The sequence below is a fragment of the Scyliorhinus canicula genome, chromosome 18 (assembly GCF_902713615.1).
Source record: "Scyliorhinus canicula chromosome 18, sScyCan1.1, whole genome shotgun sequence".
Classification (NCBI taxonomy): domain Eukaryota; kingdom Metazoa; phylum Chordata; class Chondrichthyes; order Carcharhiniformes; family Scyliorhinidae; genus Scyliorhinus; species Scyliorhinus canicula.
In genome coordinates, this window is record NC_052163.1 from 9243223 (window position 1) to 9259514 (window position 16292).

The 16292-nt window shown below is 40.9% G+C and overlaps 1 protein-coding gene across 10 annotated transcripts in view; it reads right to left on the reverse strand.

Annotated features, from left to right (window-relative positions):
* helz (helicase with zinc finger) overlaps nt 1-16292 on the reverse strand; it is a 259376-nt gene that overhangs the window by 45372 nt on the left and 197712 nt on the right. For 8 of the 10 annotated variants that reach the window (XM_038777996.1, XM_038777990.1, XM_038777999.1 and 5 more), the window contains 5 exons: nt 14455-14506; nt 13696-13880; nt 6492-6723; nt 4406-4494; nt 1330-1828 (listed from right to left, as the gene is read on the reverse strand). In XM_038777996.1, the coding sequence (XP_038633924.1) occupies nt 1330-1828; nt 4406-4494; nt 6492-6723; nt 13696-13880; nt 14455-14506 (1057 nt within the window). The remainder of the gene's footprint in view (nt 1-1329; nt 1829-4405; nt 4495-6491; nt 6724-13695; nt 13881-14454; nt 14507-16292) is intronic. The other 2 variants (XM_038777995.1, XM_038777994.1) reach the window with 1 other exon arrangement.

Sequence of the window (16292 nt, forward strand, 5' to 3'; positions counted from 1 at the left end):
CAGTCATTAATGTCAATGCTGCCCCAGAGCAAGGAAAGCTTCAGCATAACTTTGAAGCATTTCCTTTGTCCTCCCCTGGAATGCTGGCCATCTGACCGTTGTGAAAACAAGACCGGGCAGGGCAGGATGCTTTTCGGCCATCCAGACACAAGTGCCAAGACAATCAAAGTTGATTTTGCAGGAGATTTGCCCAAATGTTTGTGGAACTGGCTTTAAGAGAGACGCTAGCATTTGTTTAACAGTTCTCTCATTGAATTTGGAGGATGCAGCGGAGGTACTGCTGACGGAATTTCTTTCGCATTTTTATCTTTCGTCGATGCACAGTCCAGGTCGTACTGCAGTACAGGAATGTGGCGACAGCAACTGCTCTGTACACTTGGACTTTTGTTGTCAAACGCTCACTGCTGTCTTTGTAGAAGATTGAACTGGTGCAGCTGATCAGGTGTTGAATCTCTTCATTAACGGTGGCCTGCTGAGCTAGGCGGCTGCCAAGGTATGGGAAATGCTCAAATATTCCAGAGCTTCTCCTTCTACATATGGGAGGTGGAATATTTGGCTGACCAGGAATGGGTGGATGGTGAATTTTATTTTGGCAATGTTGAAAGATAGGCCAAGTTTCTTGTGTGCAGAATTGAAAAGATTGAGAGCAGCTGGCAAATCTGGTGCAGTGGGCAATGTCATTCCAATCATCCACGTGTATCTTTGGTGGTCAGTTTAGTTTTGGCAGGAGGCAACAGAGATTTTCCACCTCGGTGATATTTAATATCGACACCAGAGGGTAGTGGATCTTTGATAAGGTACATATTCACTGTGAGGCAGATTAGCTATCATGCATCCTTCTTTGACCTTGTTCTGGATTCTGAAGGCGTCAGTTTCAGATCTCCCACCCAAGTCAGCTGTAGTCATATCATTAAGTCTTTGGAGCACAAACCACAAAGCCTTGCAATTTACCTAGTCAATGCTTTGGTCATGTCGATGAATACAATAAAGAGTTCCTGTATTGTTCTGAACATTTTTCTTGGATTTGTCTGGCAACAAAGGCCATGTTGGAGGTTCCTCTGGAAGGACAAGAGCCACACTGTCACTGGGAGGATTTTCTCAGCCATTGGAAGCAGGCAATTCACGAGAATGCATGTCAGAATTTTCCCTATGTACAAGTGGGCTATACGACCATTGTTTCCGGAGCTTGAATTATAAAATTATTAAAGCTAAATTAATTCCAAAGTAAACTTTATCAATCAGTATGTGTATTGTATACAAGTTGGATGAGGTTACACGTTTTAACCCTTGTTGCAAATTCACCCACATATCTCTCAAAATATTGCTTACCTAAAATTTCCCCCATCCCGTGTCCTGAGGTATTGTCTTCGATGAAATTGAATGGACGAGTATGGGGGGTGTTGAAGTGTGGAACTGACCTCAGTGGATTTAGTCCTTCCAGACCAGAGAGAGGTTGATCCAGACACACATTGTCATTGTTTGGGGAATGCTGAGATGATTGAGAATGGGAAGTAGGAAAATAAGTGTGGTTAGGAGCTTGTGGAAAAGCAGGAGAGAGCTGCGATGGCTGTTGTTGTGGCAATTGGTTGTGTTGTTGTGGCAGTTGATGTTGCTGTACTGGATACGGTTGCCTAGGTACTGGGGGCTGATGAGGGAACTGTCGATTAGAAGGATGATGATAAGGTGCAGGTGGTGGATGCGAAGAAGCGAGGTGAAAGTTTAGCTGCCTTTGACTGAGATTGTCCTTTCGGTGAAATCTAGAAATGGGATAGCCTAAATTGGAGTGTGACTCAGGACTTCTGTTTTGTGCCAGCAATTCAGGTTCTGCCTAGTTAAGAGCAAAGAACACCAGTTACAATTCAGAAAAATACATCACAAAAAATGTAACTATTAACCCATAGAAAAACATTATTAGGTTTCAGCTAAGTAAATTAACTTAAATCAACTTAAAAATCCAATTTTCAGGAAAAAGGAACCGTGATAAAAGAAAACGAATAGGAAAATTTTGAACGAAGGATTCAACATCAACCAGTTTGATAGTTGCAGACGATTCCTTCCTCATCAGGATGAGCAACAAAGACAACGGAAAATAAAAGTGAAATGCTTCCTAGAATGGTACAATTAAACGTTTTCTTTGAAATGTACCGAGTTGGCTTTTGCGATGCTCAACTTAAACGCACGCCCATCTTGATTAGAACTGTCTATGCAACGGGCAGCACGGTGGCACAGTGGTTCGCACTGCTGCCTCACGACACCGAGGTCCCAGGTTCGATCCTGGCTCTGGGTCACTCCCCATGTTTGCGTGGGTTTCGCCACCACAACCCAAAGATGTGCAGGGTAGGTGGATTGGTCACGATCAATTGCCCCTTTATTGGAAAAAATTAATTGGGTACTCTAAATTTATTTTAAAAAAGAACTCTCTATGCAACTGTAATCAGTCACCTTGAGCACTATTCTTCAGCAAAACTGGCAGTGCATCTAGGATGGGATACACAGATCTGCCCAACTGAAATTCTAGGCAAGACTGGCAGAATCATTCCCAAACAAAGTCAGAGTGACTATGTAAGTTGTTGAGGGAATTTAAGCACAGGCTGCTTGGTTCAAGAATCAATGTTCTAGCACCGTCAATATTGTGCCACAGAGCTTCGAGCCTCCTTTGTGGGTGGTCTGCATCCCTTTCAATTGCTCATGTGATATTCCAAATTACTCCGGTGTAGTCAGACAAAAACTGCGCATGAAGGAACGTAGAGGCTACTTTCAGGTTTCTTACAACTTTTACTGGGTTGGAACTCCAAAGCTACAAGTAAAATTTTCAACATGTTGCTCTGGCATTAAGTTGGCATTGAAATCAATAGGAATAGAAATCACGATGATTGCTATATAAACAAGCGTTCAGTCCTAAACATCAATCATGTGCCTTGTCCAGGCAGCAAGTTGCAAATTTACCCCAGTATATCGGACAATACTTGATGCATCTTTCTGCATTAAGCCTATTTTTATTTGGAAGTCTCAAAGGTTAGATTGGCTAGAGAGTGCATGTCAATCACATCAACTTCTGACAGTTATGAAACTAAAGGGCTTCAGCACAGAAAGGTGGTGGTGTGATCGGGGATATAGAGGATTTCATACAAGATGGAGTAAACAAACCTGGAATATTTCATTTAAACTATGGGAACAGAGCAAATGGACACAGCTTCAGGCTGGTAAAAGGTAATTTTGGGATGATAATGAAATAATTTTTCATATATAGCAGTTAATGTATGGGAAAGGAAAATGCCCGGAATTTGAGTGCTACAACAAGGGGGCTTTAGGATGTTTCTGGATGATTTAAGATGGACAAAATAATCATCCTGTGCACTTAACATAGAGAGGATATCCGCTTCTTTCTGAGCTAAGATAATGGCAATGCCACAAAACAAAATCTGTAGTTTATTGGAAAAGCCAGGCAGGCAACCAGAGGTAGAAATGAAGACAAATGCCTACAAATCAATGGTGTGTGCTTTGCATAGGTTTTTCCATCATTTGTTTTCATTCTTCAAGAGCAGAAAACATGCATATTATTCAAAATAGTTGCTCCATCTCATCATATTAATAAACGTTTGAAGGTCACTACCTCAACGTTCTGCACACCATGTTTCCAATCTGATGGAATATACCTAACCAAAGTTATGGCTGTGCTTTCCTGTTACTTGAACCAGACAGTGTTATCTTTCACCCAGGACAAGCCTCACAATTTTTTTTTAATTTAATTTTTTTTTTTTTAATTTTAGAGTACCCAATTCATTTTTTTTTCCAATTAAGGGGCAATTTAACGTGGCCAATCCACCTAGCCTGCACATCTTTTGGGTTGTGGGGGCGAAACCCGTGCAACACTGGGAGAACGTGCAAACTCCACACGGACAGTGACCCAGAGCCGGGATCGAACCTGGGATCTCGGTGCCGTGAGGCAGCAGTGCTAACCCACTTCGCCACCGTGTTGCCAAGCCTCACAATTTAGCATCCTTCAAAGAAATTGGAACTCTTGAGCAATGCTTCCCCAAATTTTGGATAGAAACACCCTTCAAACTGTAACCGCATGTGCATGATCTGCACCACAGATTTAGAGAGCCAATACAAACTAGAAAAAGGCTACAAAACAAGGATTTAAAGGAGAGTCAAACATAATGAGGTTTTTTTTAAGTTGGATTTTTGAGTCGAATGTCGCTTAAAATGTTTTTCTTCTCCGCCATGTAATCTTTTCCCCCAAAACCTCTTCCATTTCAGACATGGCACCCATGTTAGGATTGGTAAGAAATGCAAACTTTCCTATAAAGCCACCAAGCTTTGTCCCTCAGCGTTACAAATTTCAAAGAGAAGCGAAAAAGAGCATTTAATTTTGGGCTGTTGTATAAAAGCACACACATACCTGCTTCTCTTTGGAATCGGGTGGCTTGTTCTCAGGGGTTTGAAGCCTATTTTGTTCAGTTCTTACACTTCCCTCACCTTTTGCTGGAACTTTTGAAAAGAGACATTTTTTAAAAATGGAAAACAGTTTTTTTTTTAAAAAAGAAAAGTGTTGACAATAAATGATACATTATAAAACCACGCAGTAGGAGCTGCTGTTACACAGATTCTTCCTGCCCAAGCTTTATAATACCCAGAATAATTCTGCAGTCATCAACAAAGCTATTTACTGCACGTTCTCAAAAAAGTCCACCGTAAGCTCTAAATTCCATCCCTGATTTTGGATAGTTAGCCAGCTCATAGGTCCCCATCATAAAACTCCTCCCTCAATTCCTTCAGTCCAGGTTGTTTGCTGCTAATACCAATTGCCCTGGTCACAGTAATCAATAACATTCTTCACATTTGTGTACTGATCTTCCCTTCTTTTGGATTGAGTCACAGGGAGAGAGAAAGCAAGAGGTGGTTTAGCACACTGGGCTAAATCACTGGCTTTGAAAGCAGACCAAGGCAGGCCAGCAGCATGGTTCAATTCCCATACCAGCCTCCCTGAACAGGCGCCGGAATGTGGCGACTAGGGGCTTTTCACAGTAACTTCATTGGAGCCTACTCGTGACAATAAGCGATTTTCATTTCTGGGGAGAATTATATAAAGTCGGTCTGAGGGGGCCAGACACATTGCCACCAGTGGAGTTGTCTGCAATGTTTGATATCATCAAATACCATCCCCTGTGGTTCATAGCCCCCTGTAACTCCACTTTCATTTTCCACAATCCTGCAGGTTTTCCCAGTGTATTCCTTGATTGGCCTTGTTCTTGTTTCTAATTCTGCACATTCCTTCTGTGTTGCGAGACTGCTTGCATGCCAAAGTAATGGATGAACCAGAATTTCCTTGAACTGAACAATAGGAAGACTGATGCCATTTTATTCCAATCCTATCAAAATTCCATTTCCACCCTCTGGCCAGACTTGGACAGCGCACAACAAGTGCATTGTTCACTCAAGCTGAGCTGCAAATTCAGTACTATCATTCAGACTGCTTACTTTCACATCATTATTTGTCCTGGTTTCACCTGATTAACACTGCAAACTTAGCTCATGCTTTCCCCATCTCCAGAATTGATTTTTCCAATGTCCTCCTTTATTGGTGCCGAGCTCCATCCTACACAAACTTGAATTTCTCCGAAATTCTTCCGCTTGTATCTTATCCTGTTTGATTCTCACACCTGTCCTCTCTGGCGTCATTTGACTTCCCATCTTCGGATGCATTAAATTCAAAATTTCTCTAATTTAAAAATCCATGGCCTCACTATGCCTTAACCTCCACTAACCCATAAACCTCACCCCCACGACATTGGTTTCCAGGACATGTTCTCCCCTTTCCTCCCCAACTCCACTGGCAGCAATGTGTTCGGCTCCCTCAGATGAACTTCTTATAATTCTCCCAGAAACCTCCTCTTGCTATATCTCTCTGTGTGACTCAATCCAAAATGGATTTGGACCATGCCTTTGGTCTTTTCTTCTTCAGTTGTCAAGTTTCATCACACTTTGGGGCATTTCCTACATTGCAGATGATATTGTCCGTCAACAAGCACCAGGCATACCCAGGCTTCATGTGTCTGTATTTTCCAGGATTATAATTTTTTTCTTTAAAGCATTTATTCAAAAAGATCTACACAAGATTATCCCCCACATTTTAAAAAAAATGAAGCTGGACTGAAAATTGTGCACAGCACTTTAATGCACTGTTCGAAACGGGTTTCAAAAAAAAAAATTAGGTTTACAACAATCTTGCTGAAGGAAGTGGTTATACCCGTGAATAGCTACAATGAACTCCTAAGTTTCCAGAGCACCAAAACCTTAATTCTTCCCAAGAACGCAACACTATGTAACAGAATCTTTTGACAGGAACATCAAACACCCTTGTTACATGGGCAACACAGAACACACAGTAGAACAAAGGTTGAATGGCAGTAATGATCCCCAGTACTATTGGAAGTAAATCTGGCACATAGTGCAGCACCAGCACTAAACCAACCACAGAAGCTCACCTGTTCTACTTTGTTCATGCTCCTTCTCTGGATGTTGCTGCCCTGGTCCAATTGGAGAATGATGACCAAGATTATAGGGGATTGGAGATCCACGCCCGTGTGCCTGCAACAAGTTCATGTTGTACGCCATAGCTGCTTGATGGCTCACAATGCGAGGATCAACTGCAAAACGGCCTTGGTAACTAGGCCAAGGAACCTGCAAGGACAGGCAATCCGGATTATCTGTAGCACCCTGCAATACCAAGTTCTAATGATGTATGATGGCACTCAATCAATTTCCTGATTTACTGTGAAAGTCAGGGGAAAACTCATTAAACATACAAAGGGCAATTGAATATAACAATTCCACCACTTTATTTGTGATTGTTTTCAGATAACTACTTTTTGTTACAATTCTCATCACCATGGCTATCTCAAAACCCAGAAAGAAGTCTATCTCCAGTGCAAAATGTGTACCTTCTAGACCTTTAGGTATCCTCGGGATGAGGGAGGTGTTGAAATGAGGCGTTTGGTACTTTCATATGTGCTAAATGTATGGATCTTGAATCTCAAATAGGAAATCTGCTGATTGAAGATGTACGTCTGTGAAGTTACATGCTGACTTTTTCAACAAGATAACAGACAGGCAAGTCAGAATCCACAACTAGCTGTCTAGTTCTTTCTTTAGTGTTGATTGTACTTTGTCAGCGAACCGATCTGCAGTGTTCAGCCATGTAGAGGATATTCCGATCAACAACACCAGTATCAATGATACAGCCACACATTCTGAAATGACCCTGAAGCATGAAAGCAGCAGGAAGAAAGGGAGAATTACTAAGATAGCAGGAAGGCAAAGACAGATCAACGGATAAGGTGGCATGCTCTCATCAGTGACTCCATCATGAGGCACATGGATCTGTAAGGTCCATGTTAAAATGGTTCTGTGTTTTCCAAGAGCCAGGGTGAAGGATCTACGGGACCTGGAGTGGACAACCTAATGAAAGGTGAAAGATCTGGAATTGTGGAACTTAGATTACACATGGAGTTTGCACATTCTTCAAGTGGCTGCATGGGTTTCACCCTCACAACCCAAAGATGTTCAGATTAGGTGGATTGGCCACGCTAAATTGCCCCTTAATTGGAAAAAAATTATTGGGTACTCCAAATTTTTTTTTAAAATTACACATGGAGTACCATGAATAGTGGTGGCGGTATTGTCACTGGATTAGGAATCCAGATTCCTAATCCCACACCAGCAGATGGTAGAATTTGAATTAAAGCCGATGATGACCATGAAACCATTGTTAATCGTCATAAAAACCCATCTGGTTCACAAATGCCCTTTAGTGAAGGAAATCTGCTGCCATTACCTGGTCTGGCCGACGTGCGGCTCCAGACGCCAAGCAATATGGTTGACTCTTAAATGCCCTCTGAAATGGGCTGGCAAAGCACTCTATTCAAGAGCAATTAGGGATGGGCAATAAATGCTGGCCCAGCATGAACTAGTTAAACAAAAAAGCTCTGGTCTCCATATGCCCTGGAGGCACTGAGGCAGAAGCAAAACAAAAATTGCTCTCATGGTACCAGAACCATGGAGTTATGCTTATCAGGAAAGATTGGCCAGGCTGTGGCTCTTTTCTCCAGAAAAGAGAAGACTAAAGGATGAGCTGATAGAAGTTTTTAAGAATATGAAAGGGTAGATATGAAGATGTGGGGTGGCCAGAATTAGAAGACACAAGTTAGCTATTAATAAACCCAAACGATACTACGTATGAAGGTTAAAAATTAAATCTCTATTTCTCTGGTTACTTCAATGAACAACATGAAATTTAAAAAGCTCTTTAAAAAAAAAAAAATCCTGAACGCTGTTTGAAATTAAGGCAGGAAGTTAGGAGCAGGGGAAATGAGTATAAAGTAATGGGAAATAAATTTTGCAGCTGTACAAGAATCTGCCGAACAGGGGAGCAGAGACATGCTTGATGGATGGCAGGGGGAGTTAAAATGCGAAAGCACAAATCTTCTTTTCATCTCATCTTTGACTTTCTCACCTAAGCGTGCAACCTGTTGAATCTCGGAGGAGGTGTTCAGTTGCTCTGATCAGCACCTCTCTCACCCCCAGTACATTCCCCCATTAAAGCCAAGGTTGGCAACGGGCTGCTTGGAGCGTCATGTGTGGAATTACAGGTTGGCACTGTGCCTACAAGTGCTCTTGGTGCCAGTTTAGCTGCACATTCAGCATACCGTTCTGCATATACTCTCCACCATTCTGCATATATTCTCCACAATTACATTTAACCCTCCTTTGAAGTTACGAAAGTGAATTTCTGAACATAAAACTAACAGTCAAATTCCCCCATTCACATGATCTCAAACAGCAGACATGATGAAACTTTTCACTTAAACCATGAACATTAAATATGTGAGATGACACTTTCAGTAGCAAATTTACTACCATTTCAACAAGACACTCTGGCTGGCTGGATTAAAAAGCACAACTGACATTACGCAGGAGTGAAACTGCGGACTTGATCGCCCCCTGATAGTTGTACTTGAGCACTTAAGTAACTGGTATTGGAGGCTTTTATTTTTTTTTTGCAGAGAAATGAAATGAAGATGACAACTTTCACAATCCATTACTATCATCTTTTTTTACAAGTTCAGACGTGGGCAGGGAAATATAAAATTTAACAAATGCTTTTTATGATAAACGCACCCCTTAATGTTTCCTGCAGCAAGGCGGCGGCGATATTCACGTCACAACTTTTTGTCCTCTCAAGTTAGCAAAATAACGAGCTAGACTTATACATGTTATTATACATGTCATAGTACTTGCTGTACACAGTTCTTTTAAATCCATCACTTCTATCATCTCATTTCCCCAAGCTTAGCTCAAATGCAGTTCTATTGCCAACACCCACCCTCTGCCCCTTGTCTCCCATGTGAATCCAGGCAGCAACTGCTATGAAGTCTATTCCACCTTTGAATATTAAAGTCCTGCCCAGCTGTCTCAAGAACATCTCTCCCTATAAACAAGGCTTATTGAATAATTTGAGAGCTGGTTATGATCAATCTCATCAATGAGGTTATTAATTATATGAAATAGTTTGCTATTAAATAAATGTGCCTGCCATAATTGAATAGGCAAAGATATATGGAAGTACTATTTTGTCAGAGGACCTATCTTCTCTTGATGGCACAATAGCACAGTGGTTAGCACTGTTGTTTCACAGCACCAGGGTCCTGGGTTCAATTCCTGCTTGGATTATTTATTTATTATTATTCTGGATGAGATGTTAAACTGAAGCCTTAGCTGCCTGTTCAGGCATATATAACCAACTTTAGTGTGAAGCAGGCAGCTGGCACACTGTGCTGGCCATTACCACCATAAACAAATTATCCACTCATTTATCTGTCATTTGTAGTACCTTGGTCAATGAACTCCTGTGCTATCAAGAATGATGACTCACCTTATCAAGGCAAATTAAGGATGGGCAAAAAATATCTTTGGCAGCGATGCACACATCCTATGAACGATTAAGAAAAAGTGGTGGAAAATATTGAAGTGTCAGACAACCTGCAAATGTGCACCTTCATGGTTATTTGTAGTTGAGAGAGAGAGATTGAAAATGAGAGATCAGTGGGTAAATTCATATTTTGATGTGACACCAAGCAGTACAGGCAACGCAACTCAAATTCAATCCCTGGGTTGAGGCAAAATGAGTTGATCGTGGGCAGGTCAGCAGCAGAGGTATATCAATGGGCCTCAGTGTTATTAGGTTAGGGAGGTCCTCCAATCCGGAATGCTAGCCAGTGACCCTTGCTTGAGGATGTTTAAATGCTTCCGTTGAAGCAGGAATAATGAGTCTGAATGGCCTTCTTCTGTGCTTAGGATTCTAGAAGTGGATTTGGTTTTGTTGTTGTGTGATGACAATTCAATAGTTTACTGATACGAGTCATCAAAGCTCAAACCCAAAAGGATGGCCAACCAGGTTCTGTATTTGAGGGCTGCTGACATCCATGAAACTCTACCCTACATGACTCAGCCACTCAGGGGCGGTGTCAAGCTGTGTGGCTGTGGAGAAGGAGATGATCAGCTCAGATCATATGAAAGGTGGAGCTGGCTCGAAAGGCTGAATGGCTTAGTCTTGCTTCTTTTTTTCTATGTTTCCAAGATAAAACTGCACTTCACCTGTAAAGTCTAAAATTCAAATAGCTGCAAACATTTGCTGCAGCAATTCCTCTGTGCACTACTTTAATAAACCATTCCAGCATGAATATTCTGGCATTCCACCATGTCACTTCATTTTTCAGTTCTTCGGATCAGACCTGCCACACTGCATTAGTGTAAAGGTAGCCTGCTGCTGCCAACACAGAGAAAGGCAATTTTGCTTATTTTAGAAAGATTTTCCACATGACTTTGAGTCAATGCACCAGAGTGTAGCTTTGTTCAAATGTTATAGAAAAATCTGAAATATTTTGGTTAATTTTGCCCCGGAATTAGGGAATACAGATGACATTCAGGAGCAGCTAATTATCCTACAGCACATGGTGCTTTCTTTGTTGAAAGGTCCAGATCCATTCAGTCGTTTATAATGTAATTTGTTGACAGTTTAGGTTCCCTCGGCTGAAATTATAAATTACTATGCAAATGGTTCTTCGGAACTTACATTCCAGAACATCAAGTCGATGCCAGTGAAGACTTGGAAGGCCTTCTGCTGCTTGTGGGTACTGACTGAAATGTGTTCCGGCTGCCACCATGCAGATCACAGTGGATCTGGCACCAAACTACCATTAAATGCTTCAATAATTTGATTATCTGACATTAAGGAACCATAGTGAGTGTAGAAAATCAAGGTTTAACAGTAGTGCAGAAGGAAGTCTGCCAGAGAATGAAGTCAAACCCTCACAGAAATCTTTTTTTTTTTGCTAAAGCAGACCTCACCCTTCCCATGGAGAACAAATTGGAACGCAGAATGACAAATACTATCCCCAGGATAATTATTCTTCAATTTAGTGCAATAATCCCTCATTTTACATAAAATAAATTCTTGTGCTTCAGTGAAATTGCAACCATAAAAATAAATAAACTAATTCAAATAAATGTTTTTTTCCACTGCTTCTACTCATAAGCTACAGTTATTGGCCAAAGTGATTAGCAGATAGTTGATTAATAATAATCTTTACTATTCTCACAAGTAGGCTTACATTAACACAGCAATGAAGTTACTGTGAAAAGCCCCGAGTCGCTATATTCTGAGGGAGAATTCAGAATATCCAATTCACCCAAGAGCACATCTTTCGGGACTTGTGGGAGGAAACCGGAGCACCCGGAGGAAACCCACGCAGACACGGGGAGAACGTGCAGACTCCGCACAGACAGTGGCCCCAGCCGGGAATCGAACCTGGGACCTTGGAGCTGTGAGGCAACAGTGCTAACCACTGTGCTACCGTGCTGCCCTGCACACATGCTCAAATGCATTAATTGCACAGGCTATAGAAGCAGCAGGATTAACTCACTGGTTAAAATATAATCTGTATGTACGTCAATGGCAAACTGAGGTGGGAAATAAAACAACCCGGGATTCCAATTGGGATGACAGAGGTATTCCTGCTGGAACATTGCACATATATGGCAGGACAGTATTAGATCTGACCATGTCCCTGTGGAAACAACTTGCTGACACTCTGACTCAAATCATGCGCATCATCATTGAAACCCGTATTACTAAATCTCATCATGGCCCATTCCCCTGCTCTTTTGACGATCTCACTTTGTCCCATCCCATTGACCTTTCCTCTGCCTGAAAAGATTTCCAACAAGACAGTTTCACTGCTTTCCCCTCAGCTTCTGTGCCAAGCAACTTCTCAAGGATTTCACTCAATCTCAGCTGTCTTTGTCCTTTACTCCATGTTCACACCCTCCTGTCCTCCCTTGGCCTCTTCTGTCATATAAACTGTCCTTGGCTACCCCTGCATCACATTGCCATCTCACCTGTATTCCCACCATTTCAATCATGTAAGTACATCTCTGATTGCTACCTTATACCCCTCATCATTCACACCCCATCATTTTCCCCTTCTGGGATAACATCTTTTTGTAACTGCCCCTAGGAACCTCAGTCATTGCCAATCTCCATACCTTCCTCCGCTCATCTGTTACTGAAACCCTCTTCCTCGGTTACCCTCCTGGACAGCCTTTCAATTTCCACCTTCTATAAATTTGGGCTCATCCATAACGCTGATGCTTCTGTCCCAACTTGCTCCACCCTTGTCTGTGTTCTCCAACCAATCCAACATGGGCGCACATAGGTCCCCAAACAAATCATCGTATGTGGTTAAAGTCTTCCGGGTCAGTAATCGTACTTCCAAAGGTCATTTTTGAATTAGTATTGGTACTTACTCCATCCTGGGGCCTTCAAGCTCCAGGACTAATTGCAAATCTATTATATAATTGGAGCTATTGTAAATTATCTCACCTAAATCTCTTCCGTGGATAACAACATTTTTAGAGGAGAGGTGAAAGACAATTTTAATGGCTAAAGTCATTTATCTATTTCAACAGACCATATAAAATGAAGGCATCAATAAAATTGAAAATACGGTAAAGCAGAACACTTCAATGGGTAACTGTATAATTAATTTTTATCCTATTCATTTCATGCTTTAACATGAAATGCACTTCTCAAAAATTCATTTGGGCGTGCTTAACAATTCAATCCATTCTCATGCCTGCCACAAGGCACGCTTTACAGATTAATCCTCAGGGTCCATTTCGAGTCCTTTTTCACTCGAGGCACAGAATTCATCTGTCCTGCTTCCTACTGATAGCCCCATTGACAGCTCTACACAGCAGTCTGCAACAATGTGCCACCTTTCACATCTCTGGTGGTCTCAGCTCAAATCAGTTCAAAGGAAATGTCAATCATCACTCTTTCCAATACCACGCGTGAGGAATCCAAAACGAGGCTGAACACTGACCGGAGTTTTAAACAGCGGTTTAATAAAATATATCCTCATTTCAGACATATACACCCAATTTACCCAACCGAATGATCAATACATAAATATTTTAAGCTGAGAACGTTGCCCTGCCCATGCTCCGACAACTGAGTTTGAGATGAATTTAACAAATAAAAAAGTAACATGGAGGAAAGAGATAGAAGAATAAATCACATTTTTGATTACAAAGCCATTTGATCCATTCATGTTAAAAAAAAAAACTTACTGGCAAAGGCACAGACATCACCATGTTTCCACCATAAACAGCAGGCACATACAAGATGCTAGTACCGGTATGTGGATCTATCCGTTGTACAGGGCTTGGAGATTTACCAAGGGAAGGATGAGGACCAAGAGGTGGAGTATAGGCTCTGATGGGATTCCCAATTAATACCGTGGGATTGGGTTGAACTGAAAAACATTAAATTTGAATAATTAATTCTAGATTGTCAGCAGCAAAAAACAAAATCTCACCGTGTCTTGTTTTCCGACTCTTCACATACTGCCCTGCATAAAGTGTTCATAAACCTCATACGTTATGATTTTATGATTTAATGCATTTTCTGCATTTACAAAATATGCAAAGGGTACCTGCTGTTCAGGTCTGAAGCAACAAGCCAAGAATACACAGGAAGATAACATTAAAATAAATGAATTTGCGTAACTCGGTTTGTCAGTTGATTCGCAATAACCGACAGCAGAATAAGAAGTTTGTATCCATCAGTTTAAGCAAACTTCCTGTGTCTCTCTCTCCGTTTCCACCTCGTATGTGGAGGTCAAGACAAATCAATCTACCATACAGCTGTTTCCACATAAAGATTGTGAACAAAAATCAGGCACTAGTTTACGGCCCGATTTCAAACTGTTGGATTGTTGAAACCAAACAGATCTCAGGGTTTTGAATACCCGGTTTGAAATTTAGAAAAATATTCAATTTTGTGTGCTGGATGCTATATCTTGTTATGAAAAGACAAGATTAACTTACCAAATCCATCTGTTTGAAAGTGGTCGCCCTGGTTGTGGTGGTGACCTTTATTCTATAAATAATACAATGAAAAGGTCACAATCAATATTGAGGTCAATAGTAAATTCCACTTCAGTACCTGTTATAAACAGAGATTTTTATAAAACCAGTTTATAGTAGCTCCAGAAGTGGATTTTATCCCATGCAATTCAGGAATTGTACTTTTCAGTGCTGTGATGCACATTTGTATGACGGGGAGTTGAAGAAAAATCTATTTGCAGAATCTGGATTAAATGTAGTCTCATGCTATTTCATCAAAAGCACTCTAGAAATTGGCAAATTTCAGGCTAAAAGTGAGGTACTTACTTATTAACACAAGAGATGCAAACGTAAGAAGCGAATAAGAAGGAATTAAGTACCCTTCATAAGACAACCATTGTAAATAAGTTACAGATCTAAATTCTTTTCTTCTCTCAGCACTTGTCAAAGTCTTCAATTCCTTCAATTCATTGAGGTGTATCTGCTTTCTCCCTCGCACATATTTGTATAATTAATAAATCCAAAAACTGACAGCCAGATTCTGGGGAAGCACATTTTAACACAATTTCAGTGATCAGATGAAACAGCGCAATATTGGAATTTATTTATTATTGTGAGCACACCCAAATTTGGAATGTAGTACAAATCCACATCACCCCTATGGAAGATCCAAATAGTGACCAGAGTTTTCAAGTCATTTATTAATGTCTTTCGCAGATCAAAAGAGTACCTGCATTTAGAGTTTTGCAGCCATCAAGGAGTAAAAGCAAATTAATTATTTGATTTTTCAAATAACAGGCACAGTCTGAACTCTATTTAAGGAGCAAAATGTACTTATTTATGACACTCCTTGCAACAGATTCATAAAACACTTCAGTAGTAAGTCACATTTAATCCTCAGGTTCCAAAAGAAAAATGGTTAAAAATTAGTTCAATCACGTGGGAAGACTGGTGACTGAAAACTATTTTTACATTGATAGAACCACTGTTACTTGACGCTAGAACTGAAGTAATATACTGTGGATGTCAGAAATATGAATTAAAAACAAATAAATGCTGGAAATACTTGGGTCAAACAGCATCTGTGGAGAGGGAGAAATCAAATTAACATTTCAGGTTGATGAACTTTTGTCGCAACTGGCATCAACCTCTTTAAACCAAAGTTAACTCAATAAACACAGTCCTTTAAAAAGGCCAGAACCTGAACAGAAAGCTTTTGGAAACACCCAGAGTTTAGTTCAGCTCCTGATCGCTCACGTGATAAAATGCTGAAGTGTTCGGCTGTGAGGTGGAGATCAGGTGCTGCTTCAAGCTCTTTTTAAAGATGTTGGGATAACCTCATTTCTGAATAGCGTTTCCTCACTTTCTCAGTGGAGCTAATGAGTTACATAGGAAACTGCATTGGATCGCAAGTTCTATTGATATTCCTAATGCTGCAGGCTGCAAATTGTGATCCGACCATCACTGTTTGCCAAGAGACACAGGTTAAGGGCCGACTGCCGTTGACTGTCCAAGGAGTTGCTTTTTTTCAGCAGTTGTTTCAGGACTAGCTGAGTTACTCTAACAGAGAGCTAACATGGACGCAACAGGTTGAATGGCCTCTTTTGGTGCTGTGACCATTCTATGATTCTATTTGATGAAATCTCAGTTGTAATCAATGATTTCGACACGCATGATATTCTTAAGTCACAAATCCAGAACGAACAGTAATCGTCACTGCAATTCTAAAAATGATCTGCAATTAAAGTCAGCTGAAAAGTTATACCTGCTGGTCCCTGATTAGCATCAACATTACCTACCAGCAAAGAGCTGATAATTGG